The sequence below is a fragment of the Lepisosteus platostomus genome, chromosome 3 (assembly GCF_059453375.1).
Source record: "Lepisosteus platostomus isolate fLepPlt1 chromosome 3, fLepPlt1.hap1, whole genome shotgun sequence".
NCBI classification, from domain to species: domain Eukaryota; kingdom Metazoa; phylum Chordata; class Actinopteri; order Semionotiformes; family Lepisosteidae; genus Lepisosteus; species Lepisosteus platostomus.
Window position 1 is genome coordinate 10,152,141 of NC_142613.1, and position 27,724 is coordinate 10,179,864.

The 27,724-nt window shown below is 40.7% G+C and overlaps 2 protein-coding genes across 3 annotated transcripts in view; both read right to left on the reverse strand.

Moving 5' to 3' along the window:
- Positions 1-737: 737 nt before the first annotated feature.
- On the reverse strand, positions 738-21,754 carry cds2 (CDP-diacylglycerol synthase (phosphatidate cytidylyltransferase) 2). Its single transcript, XM_088624429.1, has 13 exons — positions 21,512-21,754; positions 15,836-15,975; positions 15,164-15,260; positions 14,271-14,368; positions 13,110-13,249; positions 10,946-11,004; positions 10,517-10,599; positions 8,350-8,437; positions 7,682-7,750; positions 7,228-7,380; positions 6,336-6,455; positions 5,582-5,685; positions 738-4,953 (listed from the first exon to the last, which is right to left on the reverse strand). The coding sequence occupies exons 1-13, from the start codon at positions 21,572-21,574 to the stop codon at positions 4,821-4,823; spliced, it is 1,347 nt and encodes a 448-aa protein (XP_088480555.1). The 5' UTR covers positions 21,575-21,754; the 3' UTR covers positions 738-4,820.
- A 1,089-nt stretch (positions 21,755-22,843) lies between these two features.
- Positions 22,844-27,724, reverse strand: part of LOC148674336 (prominin-2-like) — a 28,350-nt gene continuing 23,469 nt past the window's right edge. For both annotated transcript variants that reach the window (XM_088624430.1, XM_088624431.1), the window contains exons 21-23: positions 25,341-25,430; positions 24,463-24,569; positions 22,844-24,047 (exon numbers count right to left, since the gene is read on the reverse strand). In XM_088624430.1, coding sequence (XP_088480556.1) covers positions 23,933-24,047; positions 24,463-24,569; positions 25,341-25,430 — 312 coding nt within the window. In that variant the 3' untranslated portion in view covers positions 22,844-23,932. The remainder of the gene's footprint in view (positions 24,048-24,462; positions 24,570-25,340; positions 25,431-27,724) is intronic.

The following is a 27,724-nucleotide window of genomic DNA, read 5'->3' on the forward strand; positions in this document are numbered from 1 at the left end:
CCCTGACTCAGTTTTGCCAGTGGAAACTTTATCATATGAAACATCCACCAAATTAAAAACCAGAGACCTTAAATATTCGGTCGTGTCCTGTCAGAAGTAGATTGTTGAACCAATAACAAGAACCCCTTTACCAGTAACCCTGAAGTATTCTCCATCTTCAACCCTGGACCTAAAATATCTACTTGAAGTCCAGATTAGGATTCTCCGTACGTTCTCCTTATTGAATGTTGTATGAACGTTAGGAGAGTAAATTTGCAGTTCAGTGTGTTATTTATAGAGTTGACTTCAAGAAAGGTGTGTATTGAATCCTTGGCTTAGTTTGGAATCCCAGAATCGAGTACAGTATTCTAAAGGCAATATCACAGCAGAAAGTGTTGCATTTAGATATCTTAGTATATCTGATCACGCTTGCTGGGCTCTGGCTCTTGGTGACCCTGTATTGCACTGCCATCCTATTTCCATATATCGATGGTAAGGGAAGTAACAAGAAACATTTTCACAGATTCCCCCTTATTATTTCAAACATCCTGTTAGTGCAGTACTATACCTACATTACTTTTCGGATACCAGATGTGTGTAACTGACCAGATTAGTCCAATATTTCCAGTCACCACTTTCACTACCAACACTGTAAACAAGTTGAAAGAAAAGGGTAACTAAAAAGAGGAAATAAGGAGAAGTTACAAGGTCAGTCTGCGGAACCCGGTGTTAGACTATTAAATACCCAGCAGAAGCACTTCTGTATTATTTTTTAATATATTTAACACAGTGTGGTACATAAATAGGTTAAATATTCTTTTCTTAAAAGGTTTACAGTCTGAGATATACAAAAAACCAAAACAAATACCAAGTATTTACGATCATTCAAGACCACTGACTAAGGAACAGCAGGAAAAAGAATGACATACCCGATATCACAAAATAAACCTAGACGCACCGCTAGAGCTGCAAAAGCTTTAACCATTTATTGTCCCCCCTTTTAATGTCTTTTTCTGAAGCAACTAACAAAGGCTGCTCAACAACTGTTTCACTAGAGCACCATTTCCTTTGTGTTACAATGGCACTGCACTAAAGTCTGGTACAGTCTTTCTGACAGTATGGAAAGAGGAGTTCACTGATAGCACATCTCTATTAATAGGACTGTTTCTTTAGAAGGACTGCTCAGCTGGAAGACTAGTCTATTTCCTTTTAAAATGTCTTGGAAGGAATAAATAGATCTCGGTTCTCTGTCCACACACAAAAAACGCGGATAAATATACAGCACCCAGAATGCTGCCATGACACAATAATACCTCCACAGTTGGACAAATCTGAAAAAACGTGTTTCTAATGTTCAGCTAAGCACCAAAGAGATGTGCCAGAATGATAATATCTCAAAAATATAGCTTATTGCAGTGCACTGCAGTATCTTGCCTGTGGCACACAATAATACCACATAGAAGTTTCTATATTGGACCAAACCAGACATTGAAATGGCAGTGAAGCTGGTTAGGTATGGAAAAAAAAGGATTTCCCCTGTATACCTCTTTCTAAATATATCTGGAATTTAATAAGAAAACACAAAGCCATTATAATAACTTTTCATCAAAAGCAAATATACAATATTTCAAAGCCTGGGGTGCAGAACTGACCTGTTAATTTGACTCTAAAACAGCTGTGTTTTGTTAATAATTTCAGTACTTTCAATACCTCAGGCAGAGAAACGCCTACTGCATTAAGTCAAGTCAAAATCCTGACCAGATGACCGCTCCTCTGTAAATTTCTTACACAGTAATAAAACACTCAATCATGCAAGTGAAAAAAATATAGTTTGTCAATCCAAAGCAGGACAAGTCGTACTAAAAAATAAATATGAAATGAATGTATAAATAGCCCAACTCAGGACATTTTGCAGTACAGCCTGTGAGGCTTAATCAAAATAGGAAATTCCTGTACATGGAGGTAAATGCTACCCAGTGGATCCACCTTCTGGTTAAAAGTGCTAGTGTCAGGACACGTCTGGAGTACGGCATTGATACTGCGCACACAAACCGGGATCAGAAAGAAATCTGAACACTCCAATTCTTCACCTCTCATTTTGCAGATTAAAAAATTGGTTTTAAATACAGTGTGCTGCAGCATTCTGCACCCCGAGCCCTGAATAATAAGCAGACATTGATAAAGGAATCACAGACAGTACAAAAACAAAAAGACCCAAACATTGACTTACATTCACATGAGGCCCATAGAATATTTAAAAATAGTTATTCTGATATCATTCTCATACATAATATAGCTTTAGACACAATATGGCTATCTTTCTCGATAAAATCTAGTGATAGTTCACAGAAGTGGTAAAGCACAAAACTAAAATTTTAAATATGTCATGTAATTCTGACCACAATTATGCCTTATATATGTAAATAAAATGCACTGTACTAGTCAAGTTAATTTTCCGTTATTAACATTAAAATTAACTGAGACAACTTGTGTATGACATTTCATGTGCTTGGACATGTATGCCATACTTTAAAATACATTAACAAAGAATATTTTAATATACATAAAAACATTAAAGCTTTACAATAGTGTTTGAATAACAGATAATTAGCATGTATGATTTTCCATACTGGGTTCCCTCTGTATATGCATCTCTTCAGTAAGAACTCATGTATCATAAAACTAAAGCAGTAAACCTACTAGCAAAAATGGCTTTCAACCAGCAAATCTCAAATTTCCCATCCTAGATAAACTGTTTCTGGTATCTTTTGCTAAATCGCACTTTAGCTCTTTTAGTAGAAGTTTTTAAGACACTCTGTGGGGGGGGGGGGGGGGGGGGTGTAGAACTTCAAACTTAAGAAACCCATTGCAAACCTCTCTTGTGTAGGATTTACAAATAAATGGATTAGGAATTATTTTTATCATAGTATTTCTTCCCATTGTCAATAGCTTACTGAAAACAATTAACGTGGTCATGTATTGTTTTACTAAGGTTTTGCTTTTAAAAATTATGCTCTCCCTGGACTGCATTTTGATTATCAGAAGAAGCAGTATGCATTTTTAACATAAAATATTCCTACATTCCTACAAATATTCCTGAAAAAGACTGAATACGCATAGACCATAAAGTTCATTTCTGTCTATAAAGAAGGTGCTGTTTATCCCTTGGCAATTGACAATAAAGTTCAGTTTAAAAACAAAATTACTGCACTGCTTCAATTTATTAAAAAGACCACATTTGAATTGGTACACATTAAATAAAATTATCCTTTTTTCTCCCTTAGATATATTTTTATCTTATTTTTGGTTACAACGGAATGTTCTGCAGTTTCTATGTACAGTAATTGCAGTATAAGGAGTAAATGCTAAAAAATATTTCAGTCAAAATCTATAATATTACTGTATGGTACTGTAGGTGGCATTAAAGTACACGTACCTGAGCAGTACTTAGCTACAATGTAATACTGGAACTTCAGAATGCAAACAGTAGTCTTCTAAACCAAGGCCTTACTGAGACTGAAGATTGAGCCCAAACACAAAAAAGAATGATTTTATGTTCATTGCTGTGCAATAACTGGGTGTTTTTCTATTCACTTTGACTTCTTGGCTACTGTATAAACAGGAACAAGTTTAGACTAAATCCACACGGAAAAGTAGAAAAGAGAAACATTTCAGGTGTTGAACTACATCAGGAGTAAGTCACCTGAAGAATGCTGGCACCTTAAGAAGGCTGAAAAGCCAAACTGTTGCTCCTTCTACTTTTCAGTGTGGAATTAACCTTTACTTAAGTAAAATATTGACACAGCTCGCCACTCAAACACGTGACTGTAAACATTACCCAGTGTATTTAATTTTGAGTCCTTTCACAAATGTGACATTATACTGCTACATAATAAGCTCCAGGTTCAGGAAAGGGGAACAGATCTGGTTTCTACCCCTGTCTAAACTAGGCCTATTGAATTAACAGCTCTTCCAATCCACTCCACTCCAGAGTTTTGATAGAACCAGGTCTTTAACGTCGATATTGACGCTGAACTGTTTGTAGCAAAATGCTGGAATAGTCACTGAAATAGGTTGAGAAGCCCAGGTCTAAATTATACCGGAGAACAGATGACAACTTCTGCGTGGGTTTTCATCAAAGGAAAAATGTACAGCGATTTCCTTGTACATATTAGCAACTTCCCACTTTCCTGAACCTCCAAAGCATTAGAGGAAGGCAGTTGCCATTTCTGAATAAAAAGAAAAACAGCAATTTCACACGAAAAAATAAAAACAGGAAATAGAAATTAAAAAGTGAAATACACATTTCTGCATGAAAACAAATACAAACACAGCAAACACTTAAGATTTGATTCAATTTATCTTTAACATAAACACATATTAATCGTTTGGTTGATATATTGCTCAAACTATTTTCCAACTCCACCACCAGAATAAAAATGTAACTAAACAAAAAAACACCAAAAGTCTGTAATTACAGTGTAAACATGATTGTACAGTGCATTTAAAACCCACTAAAAATAAGTACCATAAAAATATTCACATATATAGTATGTACAGTATACTCTGTTCTGTATATAACTGGGACTATTTAAATAACCAACAAAAAAATATAGACAGCACTGTGTTTTTAATATAATTGCAGTATTAAATTAAAAGAATATTTAATTAAAAAAACAGTCGCGCACTAAATGGACACTAACATCAAAACACACAGAGTGGAATTGTCCAGGTATTGAGTCTGTCTCTGGTAAGGGCTGTTCTTTTCTCACTTCCCAAAACCCCCCGCCTCTCCCCGTTAGGTCATTCTGCTTCTGTCCCATCATTGGCTGACGAACCCCCTAAGCTGCCTCCTCATTGGCTGAGAGCAGCCCCTTTTCCAGCAGGTGGGCTTTGAGGGAGTTGAAGATGTGCAGTTGCTGGTCTAGTCGCAGGGCCAGGAGCTGCTGCATCACCTTGCTCGGGTTTGGACCCCTGTTGAGCAGCACAGAAATCACAGCATTATGAAAAATCGCCCCTCGTTGAAAGTGACATCAGCGTTCTTACTAATTGAGCCCTGATGGAGTGCTACTTAAACGAGAAGGACCAACAGCTCTTTGATTTCTGGTTTTCCACCTGATCCACCTGAAACTGAATAGACACAAAACTCTGGAATGGTGGCTGGTTTTCAGCTACGATAACCTCTCTTGCCTCGGCTGGTACAGAAAGACAAATCATGAAGAGCTGATGTCAGTTCAGCATTTTGGCAATATCGGGAAACACAGTTATGTTATTTGGAGTAAAACAGGCCTTTCCCCTAGTCAGTGCTTCGCCTCCAGCCTGTGATGTTAAAACACAAGTGGCTCAAAAGTGGGGAGGTCACAGGGTTTATAGCCGCAAGCCGAGAAATTCCCCGAATGGTAAATTTAATTTAAAAAAAAACCCGGTGATTCAAACTCACTTAAATGCTCTGTACAATACAGCAAAAATGAATAACTCAATAAATAAAAACAGTGATACCATAGCATCTCAGGCTTAAACACAAATGCTCTGTGGAAAATGCACCACTACTATTTTTGCCTCTGTTATGGCATTATGCCTCCGGAGGAAAGCAGCACTTTACCTGATAAAACTGGCAATGTAGACATTGACGAAGGTAGCCATGAGGTACTGGCAGTCAAAGCGGTCCATGATCCCACCATGCCCTGGGATAGTGTTGGCAAAATCCTGTGCAAAACAAGGAAAATAGCTTGAAGAAGCTATAACTTGAGCAGGAGAAATAACTTGCATCTTTGAACCAGGATTTGGGGAATTTTATGTGAGATGCAGATCACCTGTAGCAAGACATTATGTACAGTAGGTAAGCATGTGAAATCATTTGCCTCCGAGATAGGCATTTGATTATTTTACTGTCCTCCTCTACTGTACCATTACAGCAGTTTCAGTTCTACTAAGATTCTTTTCTCTGTAGCAAAGGTCTTTTGAATCCTTCTCTGCTCCAGCACAGACTGGCCATGGGAAAAATCATCCACTTGCGCAAGTTCAGATACAGTAACTTGGAGTAGGAACATCAGAAATGATGGAATTATTGTTTGACGGATGATGCTTTCTAGGTTTCCAAGAGAAACCAAATGATAACCAGCAGCTTGCATTTATGCACTTCATGCATTCCTGACTGTTCTCAAGGCTGTAACATCTGCTCTTGGTATTACATCACAGATAGGCATACTAGTTTTAGAAAAGAGTCATCTATCATACAAAACATGATATGGCCATTTCTGAAGTCCAAGTACCACGTTATCAGAGCAGGTGTGGAGGGTTAACTCCAGTGTTGTACAGAGAGCAGGATGCGCCTCTTGTGAATACAAAGCCCATACCTTAATCTTGAAGGCTCTTTTGAAGCCGCTGGCAAAGAATCCACCGAATGGACCCATGAGTGAAGCAAATGCAGACAGTGCAATGCTATGGATCTGGAAGGGGTACATGCGCATGGTTTTCTGCGGAGAAGAAAGGAGAAGCTGATCATATTACACAACCTCTTATATGACAATATTCTTAATAAATCCCATGAATTCACAGAATCCCACAGGACATGGTGAAATGGTCTATTTCCCTGGTTGTGAGTGTGCACTGTAAGTAAAGAGGGTTTTGCAACCAACAGCTGTGCTTTTCTATTTCTGTATGAAATAGAATAGAAAACAGATAAAAATATTTTAAAAATATTTTTATAGTGTTCCATTATTTGTAGACTTGTTAAGGTCAATGCAAAAGCAAGCTGTGGATGTTTACATTTATGTTAGCATACAATAAAAAAAGAGTTATTGTTGAAACTCTAGGTCATGAATGATTTTATTGGCAGATCATTTTAAAGTGAGATGTCTTAGCAAAAGGGTAATCATGATACTTGCTCTTTTATAGGGGATATCCAGCTAAATAAAAGCTCATTTAAAGGTTGATTGTATTATTGTAGGTCTAAAGTAACTGGTCTTTGTTTTTATACCAGGGGTGCACAGCTCCAGTCCAAGGGGGCCAGGTTTCTATTTTTTCTACCTTAGCTCTTAATTACCTAATCAAACTGCTTATTTGACTAATTGGACATGCTGGAGCCTTTCCTTGCTCTTGAGAAACTGAAGATTCAAAGAGACAGTGACCCCTGAGGACAGGAACTGGACTCCTCCGATGTACGATTCCGCTTTACATGAGTTAACCCCATCTCGCAGATAAACAGCACCACTCAGATGTGAAGACAGACCAGTAAGAGAGCCATACCCAGCCGGTGAGGGACTGCAGGACAGCAGGAAGGCTGTAGTCCTGCAGCTGGAAGAGCTCCGAGGGCTCACAGTCCACTGTGAATCTGTTGGAGTCATTGTTGAATTCCACAGGACACACAAAGTATTGGTACCCTGCCATTACGTAGGAGAGCTGAGAAGAGTGTAGAGGAGAGAGGGTCAGAGCAGTGGAATGGCACTTGAATCCCTGTCTTCAGAAACAGGATCACTACTAAAATACAGTGCATCAATCTGAGCACTGGGTTTAGGTTAAGAGTTAAAACTTGATATTTGCTGACATCTTCATCTGTCTGCCGATCATAGGAGCTGTGCTTTATTACTACAAACAGTAACTGGGATTGAGATATCCCAGCATGAAGAGCGGCACACCAGCAAACCTCATCAGAGTGCCTTTGGAGAGTAAAGTATATATACAAAGTTCAGCATTTACTTACCAGAAGTCCAAACACGACAGTGGCGAAAAACCCTCCTATGAACCCTTCCCAGGTCTTCTTTGGAGACAGCTGGACAAAATAAAATGGAACATTTAAATAGATATTTCTTTTCTAGTATCAGTTATAATAACTTTCAAAATATGTGAATTTATCAGTTTTTTAAGACTGGTTTATCTTTGTGGATGTACTGAAGACCCTCTTCATTATCCTTTGCACCTCATACCGTTAGTAAAAATTGGAATTATTGGTTATGAAACACATCTAACAAACCTCGGGAGCAACCTTTCTTGGTGAGGGAGAGGAGATCCCCAGATATACTGTATATTTAAACAGCTTTTTATTCAATTAATCTTTGCTGTATGGTCTGCATTCCTTCTTCTGAGACAACATAAACCTGACTCCAGTACCTTCAAGGTGTTCTCTTAGAAAAAGTCATAATTTGCACTATTACTGACATAATCACTGTCCACCATGTCATTTTCCAAAGTGGCTGCAGTTACTCGCAAGTATATGGAGTGATCTAGATCAATACCTCCTTGCTCACAGACATAGAGGACATTTCTTAAGTCTATAAGTATACATTTATCTTAACATATGCTGAACAGATCTTCTTTAGAAAACAAAAAATAAACAATTAACATGTACAAATAAAATCCTTCCAGCCTGACCTTAATGAGCGGAGTTCGCCCAAAGAAGAAGCCGAACATGTATGCCATGATGTCATTACAGATCACACAGGAGATGGGAACAATAAACCTGCAAAACAGGAGTGCGACAAGTCAGCATCCTGGGCAGAACTATCAAAAACACAGCACCGGAAATAATAATGGAGACGAAGAAAAAAACAGTTAAAAGTATGGAGTGAGGGCTTAAACAGAAACATGTTACTAAACATAACATTAAATTGACATGCTGAGCTGGCAGTCAGACATCAGAAAACGGCAAACTGCCACAAGTGCGATATAGGTGTGTGCTGTGAAACCAATACACAGTGTAGCTGCACGGAAACCTTTGCCGAGCAGCTCCACACCCGTTATGGCTATATTCTGTTCTGATGTGCATCACACTGCTTCTGATGAAATGTTACCTCCTGCAGCTACAGTGAGGTTATTCTCCAGATCTCTACGGTAGCCTCACCTAGGACATGAACAATTTACTGCAGGGAATTTGGCATCAGTTTTTGTAGAGCTTGCATTTGTCTTCCTTCTTTTGTCTGCAGCCCCTGCTTCATGAACCTCCTTCAGAGCCTTCCATACGGCACAGGGTGGAAGGTGAAGGAGGAGTAGCGTTCAGTGGCTCAGGCTTTCACTTCTATGCTCTTGCCATGAGAGGTCTCCTTCCCAGACACCAGAGTGTGCACCACACATTTAAATCTCTACAACGGAAACAGTGCCTTTACTTACACAGGTCCTAATGCGGACAGTTGCTATTTTTTATAAACTTAGAATTGCCAACTAGTTTTGTTACATCCATCCAATTTCAAAAAGGCGAGAGTTTTAGTCTCTGCACCCCTTGTCTGTATCCGGGGAGAACAAGGAACGGAAGGCAGACTCTTCTGGCTTGCCCACATTTCACTTGAGCCACTGGTCTCTTAACACATCCATAGACAACACTGCCCCCAACCTGCAGTTCAGTGCCAACAGGAGAAGGCATGTCCCTCACCGACATCACGACAAGCCTGCAAGTGCCAAGAGGCCAATAGGGTGACTGTATCCCTGGCTGAATTACCCTACCATACCCTTGGCAGCACTCAGAAGTGTGGCAGAGTCTGTGCTGCCCCATAATGACTTTGCAGTATGACGATATAAGGTATTAAGTAACACTACCTTTGGACACATGAGCAAGTCATTTGTATTTTGCATCATACACACAATTTGTTCCTCCATTTTCATAACTTCCATCTGGATTACTGCGTCTTAGTCTCTATTACTATAGCACAGTGACTTAAAATATCTTTTTAGGAGTCTGAAATCTGTTCTCTAGAAATACATTTCTAAATGTGCACTAATCTAGCCACCAGAGAGGCCCAGCTCTTTCTGCATTGTTCTCATTTACATATCTGATCAGAATACCATGGTGGTTGTGCCTTGATAACATCACAAACACTACCAGAAAGAACAGGGTAAGAAGTAAAAAGAAGCTCATTATAGTCTTGGCAATGAGGAGTGTATCAACTTAACCATAAAGTAGGAGTGTAATGTTTATTAATAAGTAGTTTTAATTCTGCAAAGTAACCTACTTTGAAATGATGTATGAGCATTATGGATTCATTTTATAAAAGTAAAATAATCTCTTGGAATTTTGGTACACGCTATAGAGACAAGAGACTATAATGAGACTCGAGTTTTTAAGAGGTGTCTCTCATTCCTGAGCACATTTTTAGATGGTGAGAAGGAGAGAAGTCTACGCTGTTTCCTGTCACTGCTCTTCATCTCACGGCAGCTACTGCCAAATCTGGAAATCCTGCTGGAAACCGGCCTCATTCCCGCTCCAGAGTAAGCCCAGTATCGTCCCTGCTAGGAGGCGCGCTCCCTCTGCTTCCTGCTGCATGAGGAATCCCCTACATCCTCAGTTCTTACGGCTAAGGCATTGCAAAAAGTGGGTAGGGTTGGTAGGTCAGTGATCATTATTGTCAGTGAGTTGAGTTTCTTTCTTGAACCAGTAGTTTCAAAGGTCAAAAATGCATTTTTAAGCTTGAATGAAGCTTGGTGGATTTCAGAGCACTACTTTAAAGGTAAATGAAAGTCAGCGGAAAAGGACTTTCCACTCTTTTTGTTAACGACGTGCGGTCTTGATGCTGTCCCATGGCCAGAAGGACAGTCATGAGTGACGTACCAGATCATGCCTTCAAAGAGATTGTGGATGATGAGGTGAGACTGGGTGACGACGATCAGCAACGTCACGTGAGTCCAGCCAAACTGTGGGGGAGACAGAAAAAAAAGCTCAGTTAGCTTAAGGGGACAACCTGGTGGGTCAACCAGTACATGTAGTTCCTCACAGCACAGGCTGGGACAAGTCTGAGGATTTCACACAACTGGCACAACTGGCACAGTGCCACAAGGGTAGGTGCCGTTTTATAAAGAAGACAACGACCTAGTTTTTCCACAATTTCATTTAACCAAATCAGTCAGTTCAAAAATAATTTTCTTCAAGGACAACCTGGAAAGTGCCCATTAGCGAAGCAGGACACTTAATGGAGAATCTGGTTGAAGTCCTAAATAGCGTCCCGACAAATAAAATAGCAGCAAAAGAGCCAACACATACCATGTAGAACTGCAAGCGGTAGTGCTTCTTGACCAGACTCAAGACAAACATGCAAAATCCTGCAAAACAATAGGAAGAAAAAAAGAAAATAATCTGCAAGGTGCCAAATATCATGGTTTCTAAAATCCGAGCTTTAAGACCTCACATTTTTAAAAGCTTTCCCAATATGCAATTAAAACCTGAGCTACTGAGATCTTGGAGATACCAGTGTAAATACCAGTGAAGTTTAGCTACAGGTGAACTACTTTTCATTTAAACCCTGCATGTGAAACATGCCTATATCTCCATATTTTAAAAACCCTGCATGCAAAAATTACATTGAGGGTTTCTAGCTGTCTTGTATATGATTTAGCTGTATTAAACCTCCTCCTGAGCAATTAATATATAACATTCAACAGGTGTAGTAGAATATTTTCATCTTTAGTTTCCCCATTATTCGGGAGACACAAGCATCTGCATCTGATTCATTCAGCATGTGGTTCCTTTGTTCATTAAAAGACTGGCAGGCAAACAGCTTTTCTTTCATTAGATGCTCGCTTCCATTCAAACAGCACAGTGTCTCATCATCAAAGCCTGATAAAATTAGATTAACATTGAGAGAAAAGAGAAAGCAGGAGCACCCCCTGCTTGAAAAATAGTGGAATGTATCAAAAAGGACAAAAAAATGTGCTGTCTTTTTGCAAGATTATTATTCTTTTAGTGCTGAAAAACCATATCCTACTTCATGCACACAGTGGAGCTTTCCTTATGTCGGACTGTCCAGAATGAAATTGAGCATAACAATAAATTAACAGTAAATTGAGACGTAAAACTGAGATCCTGACTCTCTGTGGTCATTAAAAATCCCAGGGCACTTCTCGAAAAGAGTAGGGGTGTAACCCCGGTGTCCTGGCCAAATTTCCAATTGGCCCTTACCAATCATGGCCTCCTAATAATCCCCATCTATGAATTGGCTACATTACTCTGCTCTCCTCCCCACTGATAGCTGGTGTGTGGGGAGTGTTCTGGCACACTATGGCTGCTGTCGCATCATCCAGGTGGATGCTGCACGTTGGTGGTGGTGGAGGGGAGTCCCCATTACCTGTAAAGCGCTTTGAGTGGAATGTCCAGAAAAGCGCTATATAAGTGTAAGCAATTATTAATTATTATTATTACTTCTGAATCTCCTTACAATAAATCAAGACCGCTTTCTGTCAAACACAAAATATGTTTGCTACTGCATCTTCCAAATCTTTCAGGTGCTTCATTGACATGTGCTTCAGAAAAGATATCCTAAAAGCTGTGTTTTTATTTAAATTTACCAGCCTTTACCCATCAACACTTCAGCGTCAGTGTGCTTTCATTGTATCGCCCCTCCTCGAGTTATAGTGTACCAAACAAACGTGCTCAACCACATCCTGTTGAAAATGAGCTAAGGGGAAAAATAAACTGCTTCAGTTTTGCAATTAAAATATTGCTTAAAAATGCACTTAACACTTGGGTTTAAACACAGGAAAACCTACAGCAAATTCAATTTTGAAGTAATTCGATGCCTTGTAACACAGTTTTAGTATCTAAACAAAGTCTCAAGTGTGGCAGTGTGTTATGACTTTACTGTTCTGACCCTTATCCACCAAAAAACTGTTAAGTGCTTCTCTAGCAAGTATATATCTTTACAGCATCACATAACTGCAGTGTAGGTAATATACATGACGGACAAGTAGCTTTTCTACACCACACTGGTTAGAACACATTTCCATTCTGCTATGGGCACCTTGCACTAAATAAAATAAGAAAGAGAATTGCAAAGGTGCAGTAAAGCTTAAATAGTGGGTTACAGAGGATTTATTACAAGTTATTTACCTTTAAACTGTAAATTGATTAGGAACAGTGTAAAGGGGAAAGAATTATATGCTTGCCTCTTCATCTTTCCAGCACATATGTCAGTTTAATGGGGTAAAAGCTGAATTTCACTACAAAAGAGAGAGAATGTAGGTATATGGAGTTTAACTGGTAAAGGCTGGTCTTAACGTTCAGGTGTGCATGGGTGTCGTCCCTGGTGGCACAGCCTTGGCAGGTGTTTCATGTGAGTGATTTCAAGAACACCACCCTCGACAAGAGAAAGGACTTTATGCAAAGAGTATCGGGAGTCTGCAGCCCAGCTCCTTTGCAGTGCCTGCCCTACCTGTCAAGTACATGGCAAAAGAGATGAAGCGATGGTATTTGCTGAGGATTCTCAGGGGCTCCTCGCGCTGCACCAGTGTGAAGAAGTAGTCTGTCACAGTTTCACCGTAGAAGAAATAATTCACACACAGCAGAAAGTACCTACACAGAAGACAGTGGAAAACTAGAGTTAGATCGTCCATTAGCACTATAGCCAAATAAAAGTCTTCTCCTGCCTCACGCTGACACGAGCTGATCTGAGGAAAACAAGAGTCAGAATCAGACTGCAAAGAATATCTGTCGTGTGTGCATCCTGTAAGGACCTAGCACTGCATCAGAGATCGCATGAGATACAGACACCCATCTGTGACAACACGCGTTATGCAACACAGCACCTTTTTTACATAAAATTTTCCATGCACCTTTCATATCTTGTGAAATTTCTAGATGCAAAGTGAAAATTTCATCTGATGGGACAGATCTACTCTTTGTCTGAAACCGCTTCTCATTTCAAGAGATCATTTTACCCTAGTGTGCGTCATCAATTAAAGTTTAAATTTAAACATTCTATAACTTTATCACTGTTTAATATGTAACGATTTACACATATATAAGGTCGTATTACACTGATTAAGGTAGATCAAAGAATACAAACATAAATATGTACATTGCTTTAATGAGCCCACATCTGGAGTACTGCACACCGTTCTGGTCTTTGAGTCAGAAAGAAAAGACCCACAGTAGACAGGAAAAACTTCACGGAACAGCAGGCAGACAGACAAAAGGATCAAAGAACACGAGTTACAATTATTGAATCTCATCAGTTATAATAAACAATGGTAAAAGGAGACTTAGGCAGATGTAAAACTTTATAAGAATGAACCTGAATCCAGATGACACTTCATACTTCATTAAACAGAACGCCAGAGCAGAAAGTAAAGCTTAAGTATAGACGGCTCACATTACAGAGCAGTTTTTTCAATAGATGATTACTCATCTATTAAAGCCACTTTCGGAGGTGGATATTTAATCTTTAAATTCAGCTAGAAGCTGAAAACCACTGTTAATGGTAAACTGGCAAGCTCTTCAGGACTTTGTTCCTGGTCTTAACTTAAGATCTCCTTATGCTTTTAAGGGACAGAGCAGGAGTCCCGGCACCAGGGCACATGACGGACGGGCTTACCAGCTGAGTGTTCGGAACCAGGGCAGGTGATACGAGTGATAGACGCTGTAGCCAATGGTGATGATCTCTTGGAAACACTTGATCTGCACGCAGAGCACCTGCGCAGAGAGGGGACCAGTCAAACGTTCATTCACCCTCCTCCTAACAAGGGGTGGTGGCGGTCTTTTCAAACCCAGCAAATACGCCAACAGCGATGAACAATGAATATGCTGTTACTTATTTCCCTTGGCTGAAACATTTGAATACATTGCCTCAAAGACAGAATACACCAATGGTTTTACTTTATGTAAGTTAATAATACACGAAATATAAGACTCCTGACTAAAAATGTTATTTTTTTTCTTTATATTAAGACAGTCTTGGTAGCCTTTGCTTCAAGATTGAGTCAATTCCTCAACAGACTATTATACACATGAAGGGCTTCTCCAAAAAAATCAACATTTTAATTTTCCCTCAAATTTGGTTTTATGGCATAAACTAAGTAGCAAAGGGTTTTTCATAGTTTACAGAAAAACTGCAAATAAATGAAGGAGGCCGTTTGGCCCATCTAGTCACTCTATTAGGCAGTAACTAAGCGACCCAGGAATCTCATTCCGCTGCCTCTTGAAAGAAGTCAGAATGGGAGGTTCAATAACATGGCTGGGCAGACTCCCACAACACTCTGGGTAAAGAAGTGTTTTAAACACACTTCCCACTGTCTTCCTGCCTCGTCTCTCCTGAAACTGTATTGATGTTCCAAACAAAACAAATTACAGCTGTGAACCGGCCCTCACGTATTCCTTTTAAATGGGTGGGTAGGTAGCTGGTAAATGATACCAAATAAAAGATTCCAGTGTCCAGTACCTGGAAGGGGTAAAGAAAGCAATGTTTTGTGAAAATAAGGGGCGACTTACGATCATCATTAAGACCATGGGCCCAAGATAGATGATGATGAAGAAGAAAGCGATCATGGCCAGAGTGAGGATGCCACGCACCCACCAGTTCCTCCATCTGAAACCAGACAAAGACAACACATCCTCCAGCTCCGCGGATTTGAAAATAAAAATCTGCTGTTTGGGGTATGCCGACCTCATAACGAAGGGTGAAATTACCTAAAATCAGTTTCATCGTTCACGCTCTACAATGTACTGTAGAAGTTGAAGTAGGTAGCCGTGTCAGCATGCGTAGGTTGCAAAAGAACAGGTAAAGGTTTATTCTGTGCTGAAAAGAAGAGAGACATTTCAGCTGTGGAGCCTTCTTCAGGTGTGAGGGAGAGTGGAAGTGTGGGAATCCGGCAGTTAAGAAGGCTCCATGGCTGAAACACTGCGTCTCTTTTCTTTTCAGCATGGAATAAATCTTTACCTGTTCCTTCACATGTACTGCATGTTCTCAGAAATACTCTTTGATTAGTGTCTCTTTGGACTCTGGTCTCCCTATAGTTGTACTGCAAGAATTTACCCTCAGGTATTGCACTTCAGCTCAGAAGAGGCTCTCCTGCATTTTAATCAATCGAAACTGTTGGTCAAAACAAAACCGAGCCTTGATGGTTCCGTCGACTCCTGCAGGGCCAGAGAGGCTCCAGTTACCTTGACGAGAGCCTGGCGAGGGCTTTGTTGAGGACTTCGGGGGTGTCGTCTGCAGGGGGCACTTCAGGGATCCCCGAATCAGGCTTTGTCTCGCTGTCAGAGGCCGCCTCGCCATCGGTCTTTACTTCGGACTCTGAGCCCTGCCCGGAGCAAGGGAGAAAGAGAGAAGGGAGTGAGGAAACCGAAAAGAGAGCCAACAGATGAAGCAGGTTTTCAGAGAAGGAGAAAACACTGAGAAACAACTCGTGGAGCACTGCCAAATTCGCTCTCCTCCCCAGCTCTGTGGGGCTTGTCTGAACTGCATGGCTAAAGAGATGGTTTGTGTTGGTGAAAACAGCATGTGAAAATTAAGGACCCACCCAGCTGCCACCTGCAGCTGAATTAAGATCCCAAACCAAGGCCAATTTAAAGAAGTAATAGTTCACCAGTGCTGGAGAAAACATCTTTTAACAATAGTTCAGGTGGGTAGCTGTGTAGGAACAAGTAATAGGTTTATTCCGTGCTGAAAAGAGAAGAAAGAAAACACATTGTTTCGGCCATGGAGCCTTCTTCAGGTATGAGAGGGAAGCTCTCACACCTGAAGAAGGCTCCACGGCCGAAACTATGTGTTTTCTTTCTTTTCAGCATGGAATAAACCTATATCTTTTAACAATGTAGTTCAAGTGGGTAGCTGCATCAGCATGTGTAGGCTGCAAAGGAACCAGTAAAGGTTTATTCTGTGCTGAAAAGATAAGAAAAGAAACCCAACGTTTTGGCTGTGAAGAAGGCTCCACAGCCAAAACAATTATGTACAAACGTCATCAGATGCTCTTTTATTCTACTTAACTAGCTAAGAATAAAGACACTGTACTAACAGCTATTGAAAGAAGTAAAGAAAGCCACCATTCCAGCTGAATCCATCTCCCGTATGGAATAAGTTGCCAACTTCCCTTGGGCAAAAGAAATGGGGATATCTCTCAACATGCATGCATACAGATACATACTTCCTCACCCTGTTACAAACAAACAGACTTGTTGACTGAAGCAGCAGGTTCTGAGTTTGCCATGGAAACACATCCTGTCACTTCTCCCCACAGATGGGAAAACAAGGTGCTTCTGGAGCCTTAGGAAACCCTGACACTTCCTGTTGTGAACGTGAAGTGTCATCAGCTGGACATAGGAACAATAGCTGCTCATCCTCCAAGGTCCCCCGCCCCTTCTCTCACTGTAAGAAACCCACTCCAACTACTTCTAACCCATCTCGACCATTACCTCAGTAACATTAACGATGACTCCATCAGCAAAATTCAAACCATTCCAGTCTTTACCATGAATGCGGACGGCAATAAACCTGTCAGGTTGGTCTAGCAATGCATAGCAACTTTATCCTTTCCCATGTGCTCTGTAAGTTCTGTTTTTTGTAAGCTAATTAATAAATACTTCTGCCTAAGAGGAGGCTTTCTAAAAAAAAAATCTTATCTTCAATATCTCAAACTTTTTTTAGGATAAACTAGAAATTAACAGCTGTGCTCACGGATGAACAATGTTAAGACAGGAGACAGATCCTTCTAGATCTGGAGAACGAGCCATGTCCACGCTACAGGGACGCACAGTGCTTCTTAGACACACTTCAAAACTGACTTGAGCCTGGAGCTGCTCAGATGCAGCGAGGAAATAAATGAGCAGGTTACAAAAAATGGTACTCTGTCATTCACCCTGGACATTTTACATACACAAAATGGTTCATCGTATTCTCCGCCCCGTGTGATCATGCAGCTTTGAAATTGGGAAATTGCTACATTTGCAATGCAAATCTCTACATACTGGAAGAGCAAACCTGATAGCAGTTTTCATCCTGAGCGCATCACTTTCCTTTCTTCTGTGCGAGCTGGGCGCTGGCTGGGGATGCTGTTAATACTTTATAAATGTACTTCTTCACACCCCAGCCTGTCTTCTCATCACAATGCCTGCACAATCACGGCCCACTCTGATCATGTAATTGATTAAGATGCATCAGTAACACACCCACGGGGGAATACAGATGATATACTATTACCTTCTAGTGCAGTAGGAGTTATCTTCTCAAAGACATTAAAATGTGCTGCAATAAGAGACCATTATGAAATGATAAGGCACTTTGTGAACAAATGTTAAATGAAAAAAATAACATGCAGTACAACACAATGGTTCTATAAAGAGGACTGATTAGTTGAAGATATTTTGGATTGAAAACAATGTCCTTAATTCAGTCTGGTATCCATTTTTGTTTTATTTGGAAGATCCTTATTGTGAAACCTAAAGAAGTGAGACAGATTTGAATTGTACACATTGTATTGCATGTTGGGAGCTGTGCTGTTTATTAAAAGCATGTTTGACTATTCAGAAGTGCGAGTCTTGTCCCCACCCTCTCCCTGTGGGTGTGTTGCCAATCCAGTCGGCCTTGCTGTGATTCAGGATCTGCTGTATTTATTCTGCTGCAAGGTGTGGGAACAACGTGCCTCCAAGCAGGAACAGCTCAGTGTTGGCTCAGCAGTAGCTACCAATATGATAGTCTCTTTGAGTTTTAGTCATATCACTAATTCTGATGACCATACAACACCATTACTGTCTTATCTGAAAATCGGTGTCATCTTTCTATGGCTACTAACACATATCTGTGTGCATTAACAAAAGTTAAGAATTCTTGCAAAATCACGTGAAATTCAATCTGAAATCAGATGCATTTAAAAATACACAAGCCTAAGGACTAACTTGTGCATGATCATTCTTTTACCCAGCGAAGGGCAACACAGGGTATGTTCTGTGTCTATATTAGATCGATCCCTAACCACCGTGTGAGCTGTAGATAATGGAAACATTGATTACATTAAAGCTAAACCCCAGGTCAAGCAGAGTTCACTAGGAAATGCTACCACAAAAAGTAATGGAATAAGAACGGAGTCGCCCACACTAATACTGCCTCCGCAGGGTGGGGCATCATTGCTGAAAATTGCCTTTAAGATTGTATAGCAAAAACTGAAAAGCCCTTGCACACGATTCTCCTGAATCTAGTCTTTTCCTTCTCCGTTACCCAGTTAGGTCAAGGAGACACTGTGACAGACAAAGGGTACAACATTCAGACACTATTCTACATAACCATATTTAGACAAAACAGCAAAAAATGAAAAAGGGGGTTGGAAACATAACATGGCTTAAATGTAATAAAGCACTAATCTGCAGCATGTGATCAGCATGGAAGTATCTGCGGAGAAGACAGGCTGGGCCACACTGGCGGAAACAGCGCCGCCCATCTATCCCCCTGGATGACTGCGTTCTTAAAATAGTTCTTCAGCCCGGGTCTTACAATGTGCTCCATTGTGGGAGCACCAGGGAATACATAATTATAGGCTAACAGCACCTACAGCCCACTGAGGGCTTCAATCACTGACTGCTGACTGTGACTGCTGCTGTGTGTAACCACTGGGCCAGAGGCAGAAAAAGCTGCTTTTATCCAGTTTGTTTTTCCCCATATTGCTCTCCCTGAAACATGGAGATCTCAATCTGCCCCGAGACCAGGGTTACTGTCAAGAGCCCTTACTGAAATAATGTAATGTGTGCTGGTGACACAGATTGGGTTTTTTTTAAATACACACTCAGATTTCTCATGGATAAAGGTAAAAGTCGCTTTGAGGAAATATGAACACTTCCAACATGTTAAGTTTGTTCTTGCTTTCTACATTAGCAAGTGGATTGAGAGATGGGGGGGGACATTGTGTTTTAGACTTTTTAGAAGTGGTATTGTTTGGTTTTAGTCCTAATAAGCGTTTTGAGAAGCTGAGGAGAAAATCCGCAAGGCATCCTCTGCTGTAGTGGCTCATTTATGAAAGCTGACATTACTTCTGCACTCATACTTGGTTTAGGGTATTGGAACACGTCCTGCAGCTCAAGGCTCATTCCCTTTCCAGAAGACCACCTGAGCAGCTCAGCCACCTCTGTGTTGGTGATCACTGCTTTGCCACCGTGACACCAAGCCATTTGTGCGCACCTAGGCTTAACTGTGGGCTGGTAACGGTTTAAAAACAACGCAAGAACATCCACAATGGTGTGAACGACGTCCCAAGCAGAGGGGGTTGAAGAGAAATTGTAACATGGGAATTCATCAAGAGGCCCCTTGATTAACAGGGGACATGGATAAGTAGGTGTACTAACCTCAGTGCTCTGGATAGGTTCCAGTATGGGCTTGTACAAACTGGCCTTGCTAAAATTACCCCTTAAAATTGGCTGGTGAACCTGGGTGTGACACTGCAGTGGTGGACGACATGAGTCTCTTCCTGCCTACCTTAGGTGCCTTGGTAGGAAAACTGTTCTACAAATTCAAGGAATGATTAAGGTAAAATTTCACAAATCAATTACTGATGACCTGGATGAAACTAACTTCCATTGAGCCTTTCACGTCCAAAGGACAAGACTTTGCAAGACAATTCTTTAATGAAATAAAACTTCAAACAACAGCTGGGAGTCGTCTGTCTAGTTTATAGATGGTTTTGACACGACTACAAAAGTAGCCATCAATATGTCTAGAAATCCATGGTTCAAGCAAAGCGAAACAAATATACAAGTGAGATGAGATGACCTTTACAAAGAGTATTTTTCTTCCATCTATCCCCCCCTCTCTATAATGTACGACTGAAGCCACGTGAGGACATTGGAACAGCACGCCTCTTTGAGCGAGTTGACGTCATCATTCGGAAACCTTGGTTACAGCAAGTCCAGTTTCTCACATCCCCCTACCGTTACCAAATAAACAATACTGAAAACACCCGAAATGGATATTGTAAATATGATGTGTTTTTTTTTCTTGAAAACCCCATTTAATACGATATATTTGCAAAATACATTGCCCTAGCGTAGTTACGGGGGTGTGAGGGATATAAATAGCTTTCTCAACCCAACCGCCTTCCAAGCGGTTTCCAGCTGTATCATATAGGTTATTTCGTGCAAAGCAGAAACATCTACAAATCAACAATACCCAAATGAAAACCTGCAAATACTTCACTCGTTTGAAATAGTTTAAAAAGCTCTTCTTAAAGATTGAAAAATAACGTTTCTGCTTATAGCATCACTTCATCGGAAGTCTAGACGCTTCATCTCGGCGCTGAATTTAACAACGTTAACGAATATATCGACGCCCGAAGTAACAATTTTCATTTTGAGCAACATTACTGTAAATTAATCCTTTAAGACACACGCTAGGTTTATTGTTTTTAATCTTGTTTCGGGAAGGATGCAGACAAAGCCTAGCTAGATCACTGGCAGCAGTGTGATGCCAGAAACCAGGTTAGTGTTCACGGGGTCGTGCGTTACATATCCTGACAACGACCAGAACAGTGCAATTGTGCAATTTGGAAATGGCCTCACTGTGTTCACACTAATGTAAACGTCACCCACGATCTAGAAAATATGAGACTCTGGATTCCGAACCAATTAAATGCACACAAAAAAAAACACTTTTCCAGAATTTTAAACCATTCGTCTGTTCTGAATGCACGGAGGCTGAAAATAACACACGTATTTACCAAAAGCATCGCTGAACATTTCTGCGACGCGGTTTTTTTTTACGTTTAATCCACTGGAGCAACAGATCGCGAAGTAAACGGCGACTACCAACGCTGAAGTAGCAGTCAGCTCGCAATGCGAAACACAGACCAGTTTATTTACCTTGTCATCGGCTTGTCGCCGTACCTCACTCTCCTGCGGGCCTCGGTGCCTCAGTTCTGCCATTGCAGCTGCGTCAGAGGGAGCAGTACACAGCCGATGATGGGTTATATTGTAGCGAAGGCGCCTTAAGGTTTAAAAACGCAGTGTAACAATTCAATGTCCCAGTGACGAACCGAGATGGCTTGTAACCCTTAACCCGCTGTTTCACCAGCGCAACGGCGCGACATCTCGCGATACTTGGACTGAGGCTTGACGCGCCTTCACCGCACTTTTGGCGCTAGTCGAGAGAGTTCGAGGAGTGATCTCACGAAGAAAATATTACCCATCTAGTAATCTTGCGAATAAAAATAAAATATGAAGTATCACACATTCCTTTCAAAAAGTTCGGGCTGGGCATTATTAGTATTATAATCACTGTGACTGTGCTTAACATATTTATTCCAGAGAGATCCAGTTTATAAATTCCAAGTTCTCGGTTACTGGTGAAATACCAGGGGACAAATTATCCTAACCTTACAAGTGTGTGTAAATCACTATACTTATTTTTTTTTTCACTCCACGCTAGTCAAAATGCACTTCTTGTGTTGTGTAGGCAAAGGCAAGACATAAAGTTGCTGACACAAACTGAGCCGGTAAATAATAATTAATAATTGCTTACATAGCGCTTTTCTGGACACTTCACTCAAAGTACTTTACAGGTAATGGGGACTCCCCTCCACCACCACCAATGTACAACTCCACCAGCACACATCAGCTATCAGTAGGGAGGAGAACAGAGTGATGAATCCAGTTCATAGATGGGGTTTATTAGGAGGGCATGACCGGTAAAGACCAATGGGAAATTTTGCCAGGACCCCAGGGTAACACCCCTACTGTTTTCGAGAAACACCCTAGGAATTTTAAATGACCACAGAGAGTCAGGACCTTGGTTTTACATCTCATCTGAAGGACAGCACCTTTTTTTTACAGTTTAGTGTCCCCATCACTATACTGGGGCACTAGGACCCACACAGACCACAAGGTGAGCACCCCATGCTGGCCCCACTAACACCTCTCCCAGCAGCAACCTTAGTTTTCCCCAGGAAGTCTCCCATCCAGGTACTGACCAGGCTCACATCTGCTGAGCTTCAGGGGGCTGCCAGTTGTGAGTTGCAGGGTGATATGACTACTAGCCAAAGTGAGAAGAAAATGTACATTTGACTAAAAATGTATATGTGAGATCATATAATAATATCCACCTTATACATAACAATTTATTATTTCAAGTTAACCTTCTTATAGGTGAAGGTACTGTAACAACTTAACCAAAAGTGATAAGAAGTGAATTACACATTTCTGTGGTGAAAATTGGTGCTTTATTGTTTTTGCTGTATGAACTGGCAGAAAAAGTCTTAAAATGTTCAAGCATGTTCATTCTAAAGTATACTAAAACTGACAGAAATGAAAGGTCTTAACTGTATAGTTACCATTGAATGGCAACAATCAGTTCAAGTGCAATGACTTTATTTTCTCTATCTTTGCATTACGACACATGAAGTCTATGTATGCTTTTACAGCACAAAAAAAATCTATTCTATCTTTAGAAGTTAAAGTAAAAGATTTTCCTCTGGATCTTGTATGTTGGGGGGGCCCTGGTTTCTTCCTCCCATCTCCCCGAAAACATGCAGGTTCTGCTTGAGTGGCTGCTCTGCATTGTCACATTGTCACATTGGAGGTTGGGAGTTCTGGAGGGTGGAGGGTTCAAGAATATTTTATACCTGGAGGGGAGGGGGGTTGTTCCCAGTATGACCAGTACTGGCTGAGAAACTGTTAAGAGATAGAACCAGATGGGTTAAATGGGCTGTATGACATCCTTTCTTTCTGCCTTTCTGCCTTCCATAACACTATAGAATTGTCTCTCATGTTCAGCACTGGCCAAGGATCTAGAATTCATAAAGCTCAGTTCTTACCCCCAGAGCCCCAGAGTCTTTCTGAGTCCTGGGGCCTGATAACAGATGCCAAAAGTGCCAAAGGACAGAGAGACACCAGCAAGCACACTGCACACAGTTGTACAGCACCGCCATACTGAGAAGCATCAGCAAGCAAAGAGCTGCAGACATTTGTACCTTCATACTGAGAAACAATAGTCAGCAATGAGCTGCACACAGTTGTACCTTCGTACTGAGAAACATCAGCAAGCAGAGAACTGCAGACATTTGTACCTTAGTACAGAACAAACTTTCAACAAAGAATTTGAGACCTTTGTACAGGTCAAACGTTTTTTTAAAGTGGCAACACAATTAAAGAATTGGCAAGTAATTGAGCATGAGATCAGAGCTTTGCAGTACATTTTGCAGGATTATTTAAAGAGTTAAAGCAGTAAAGTTAGACTTTTTCACTGCTTAAAACCTATTTATTGTTGTCTTCCGACATAGTCAAAATTCAGGTGTTCCCGCTGAAGTTGATATTAGAGACGGGGTTGGCATAGATGTTGGTTTTGGATTCTATCATCTTTGCCTTGGGGATTTGGAACATATCTTCCATTTTGAAGGAGTTGCTGTAAATACAGAGAAGGCAGATTAAATTCTGAAATAAAGAGTATACTTTATACACACATTTTCTACCAAAGTCTACAGTATACAGTATTTTAAAGACGAGAAATTACTGAGTCAGGAATTATATACTGCTGTTGCCATCCCCAGTCATTTAGCATATAAATAGATATGTGAAAAAGCAATAGATTCAGAAACATTTTGATTTAAGACTTGTTTATACATACTATGAATATTTTTTAAAATGTTCAAAAAAGCAATGTTCCAGCCAGTAGTTTAAAACATACAGAAATATGTACCACATGCTTAAACCTGACAATATATCCATTTACAAAAAAAAACCCATCAGTAGGAGTGAAGCCCTTAAATATAAAACACAGCCAGCTTCCCCACAATTTCATTTCCTGTGCGTCCACTAACCTTGGTCTGCTGAGGGTTGGCCGGAAGTACTTGGCTGTCTTGACTGCAAAGATGATGCTAGGAATCAGGAATACAGAGCACCAGCCCAGACAGTGCCAGAAGGCATTCTGAAACAAAGACATGGGAAAGTGGTCACATAGGGTGACTGTCGCCATCGCAGGCTGCAGAACACATTGTACTGTTCTGCAACAGTGCAAGAGTCTAACAAGTCATTCACATTCTCCTGTACATGTTGCTTTCAAAACTAGAAACACTATGTCTGTTGCAGCCCTGCAAATGCACAGGACACCAGCTCTCACTCCACAAAAAGTATTAGAACAGCATCCGTCACACACTGGCACAGAAGAAATCAAAGGCACTTAATTACCTTTTCAGTAGTTCAGTCAAATTTTAATAGCAATGAAAAAAGCCAACAGATATAAAGGGGACAGCATACTTAATTCCCCTGGCTGAGGAAAAGAGTATGTTGGCTTAAGATCAATGCTGTCACTAGTCCTCTTACTTACGAAGGAATGAGCTAAGGAGGCAGTGGCAAAAGTGAAGTTGGGGTGAAGGGTGGGAAGGCAGAAAGATGCATGCAGAGCTATGGGCAGCCAATGACTATACACAGGAGAGCGGAAGTCTGACAGAATTTGATTTCCTCCAGAATGTCTGTTAAATTATACCATTTGAAATTTTATATCAATTTTACAACTTACTAAACACAGGCACAAGAAAGTGTGACATTAAAAAGGCATATTCATCATTTTTTGACCTTATGTGATGAACATACTCTAGTACAGTTCAAAAGATACACCAGATTCCCAGACAGAAGAGACTGTGCTGTATCCTGCACCAGGGTAAGGACAGAAAAACACAGTGTCTCTGATGGTACTCACCCAGGGATCAATGATGTTCTCACACAGCACAGTGTATACATTATCCACATAGATGGCCAGTGGCTGGCAGACCAGAATCCTTTTAAGGATCTACAAATGAAAAAAACATTTCCTATCATTCTGATCCTTGAGGTCAATGATCTCCTGAGACTTGCTGACGAAGGTGAGCTCGTAGAAGAACAATTAACATCTGTTTTTTTCCATTTCTTTAACCTTCTGTATTTAAACTAGACATGATGTAAGAAGTGAAGCAAATGGGCCGTAATAGCAAGAGGGTTGAAAACCGAAAAATAGCATTTGTGTGAAGGTAGGTACTGTATAGCATTGTGGGGGAAGAGTGACTGTACTTGTTAATCTCAGTTGTATCACTGTTAACCAATATATATCTTATTTACTATTTACTGATTTACCTAGCTGATACTACATACATATGTATATAAGAATTCCTTATACTTATTTTGTGCTTTTCTGGACACTGCATTCAAAGAGCTTTACAGGTAATGGAGACTTTCCTCCACCATCACCACTGTGTAGCCTCCACTTGGATGATGCAATGGCAACCATAGTGCACCAGTACACTCCTCACACACCAGCTATCAGTGGGGAGGAGAAGCCAGTTCAGAGATGGGGATTATTAGGAGGCCATGATTGGTAAAGGCCAATGAGAAATTTAGCTAGGACACCAGGGTAACACCCATACTCTTTAAAAAGAAACAATCCTGGGGATTTTTAATGACCACAGAGAGTCAGGACCTCAGTTTTACATCTCATCTGAAGGACGGCACCTTTTTACAGTATAGTGTCCCTATCACTATACTGGGGCATTGGGACCCACACAGACCCCAGGGTGAGCATCCCCTGCTGGCCCCACTAACACCACTTCCAATAGCAACCTTAGTTGTTCCCTGGAGGTCTCCCATCCAGGTACTGACCAGGCTCACACCTGCTGAGCTTCAGTGGGCTGCCAATTGTAAGTTGCAGGGTGATATGGCTGATACCATAAATCATACACTTGCAACTATTCACACAGCTGGGGGTATTTTTAGTGGAAAGGCTCAGGTGAAGCACTTAGCTCAAGCAGCTTTTAGCAGCACTAAGCTCAAGGCTGCAATAGCGGTGTCTCACCTGGGATTTGAACCCACAACCTCCCGATGATAAGCCAAGAACACTAACCACACAGCTGCCCATATCTGATGACCAATATTTCATTACACTACCTCGTCTGGCTGGTAAGGGTTTGTTAAAAAGCTGTCCTCGATATACTTGATATCAAATGGCCGTGGAAAAGTCTAACAAAAAACAAAAGGTCTGCATCTAAGAGCTGCTGTTAGGTTGATTTTTAATTGAACACCGAGGTATGCCACATCTCCAAGAAGAGGTAGTTTGAAGTTTTCAGTTAGTGTACAATGAATGTCTGATCTCAATCTTGGTTCATCTAACACATGAGCTTGCTTTATGGTTCTGCTTATGATTTGTTATGATTGGTTTAGATATTTCTGAAGAAAGTGGATTCTTTCAAATCTTTGGTGAAAGGCAACGGCTGGTAAGTTTTGCTAAGGTTTACTTTGTGTGTTCAATTTGTTTTGAAGTCGTGAAATACATGGTGAAAAAAGAATAGAGGCACAGGTCAGGAAGTGAAAAGTGCACCGAGACTCATTGCCTCAGGGAAAAGAAACCGATCTGTTCTGCGCATCATCTTGCATCACTATAAACAGCTACCAAACATGAAGCAGAAAAACCCTAAAAATCATTTAGGCTTGTTTTTTTCTTCTGTGATACAAACAAATGAGATCAACAGAGCATTGTAGAGAAAATCAGAAAGCCCACTTGGAGAACTCCTCTAATCTGCCACCACACAGTAGGTATTGTTACAGCTTTAGGTGACTGAGAAGTGTCTCTTAGATTTCAGATAAAGTTGTGACACTTGGAAGGGTAAACACTTCATATTTTAGAGGAAAGAGGATGTTTGCTGAGGTCTGGGGGGAGTCCCTTGAGCAGGAACAATTGTAAAGCTTAACATAGTGTACCTAGGTAAGTTGTGGGTTAATGATTGCAAAGGAGCAGGGCAGAAACAAACAATATAAGGTCACATTAAGAGCACAAGGAGGGGGAAGAAAGGAGAAGTAGGCAACAAGGAGAAGAGAGAGGAGTCCAGAGGAGTTGGGACTTGAAGCTTTCGCCAGGCGAGAGCCCCTGCTTCATGATCATCCAAATCAAACCTGACTGGAGCTCAGTATTTGAACCTTGTTAGAGAGAGCCTGCTATTCTGTGTTTAGGGAACTTGTGTTTCCTGAGTAAAACATACCTCAGTTAGAAACGTCTTTCCTGCTTAGGGTGCATTTTTATGGATAGGGATATAGGCTCCCATTTATTTTGTTGCATCT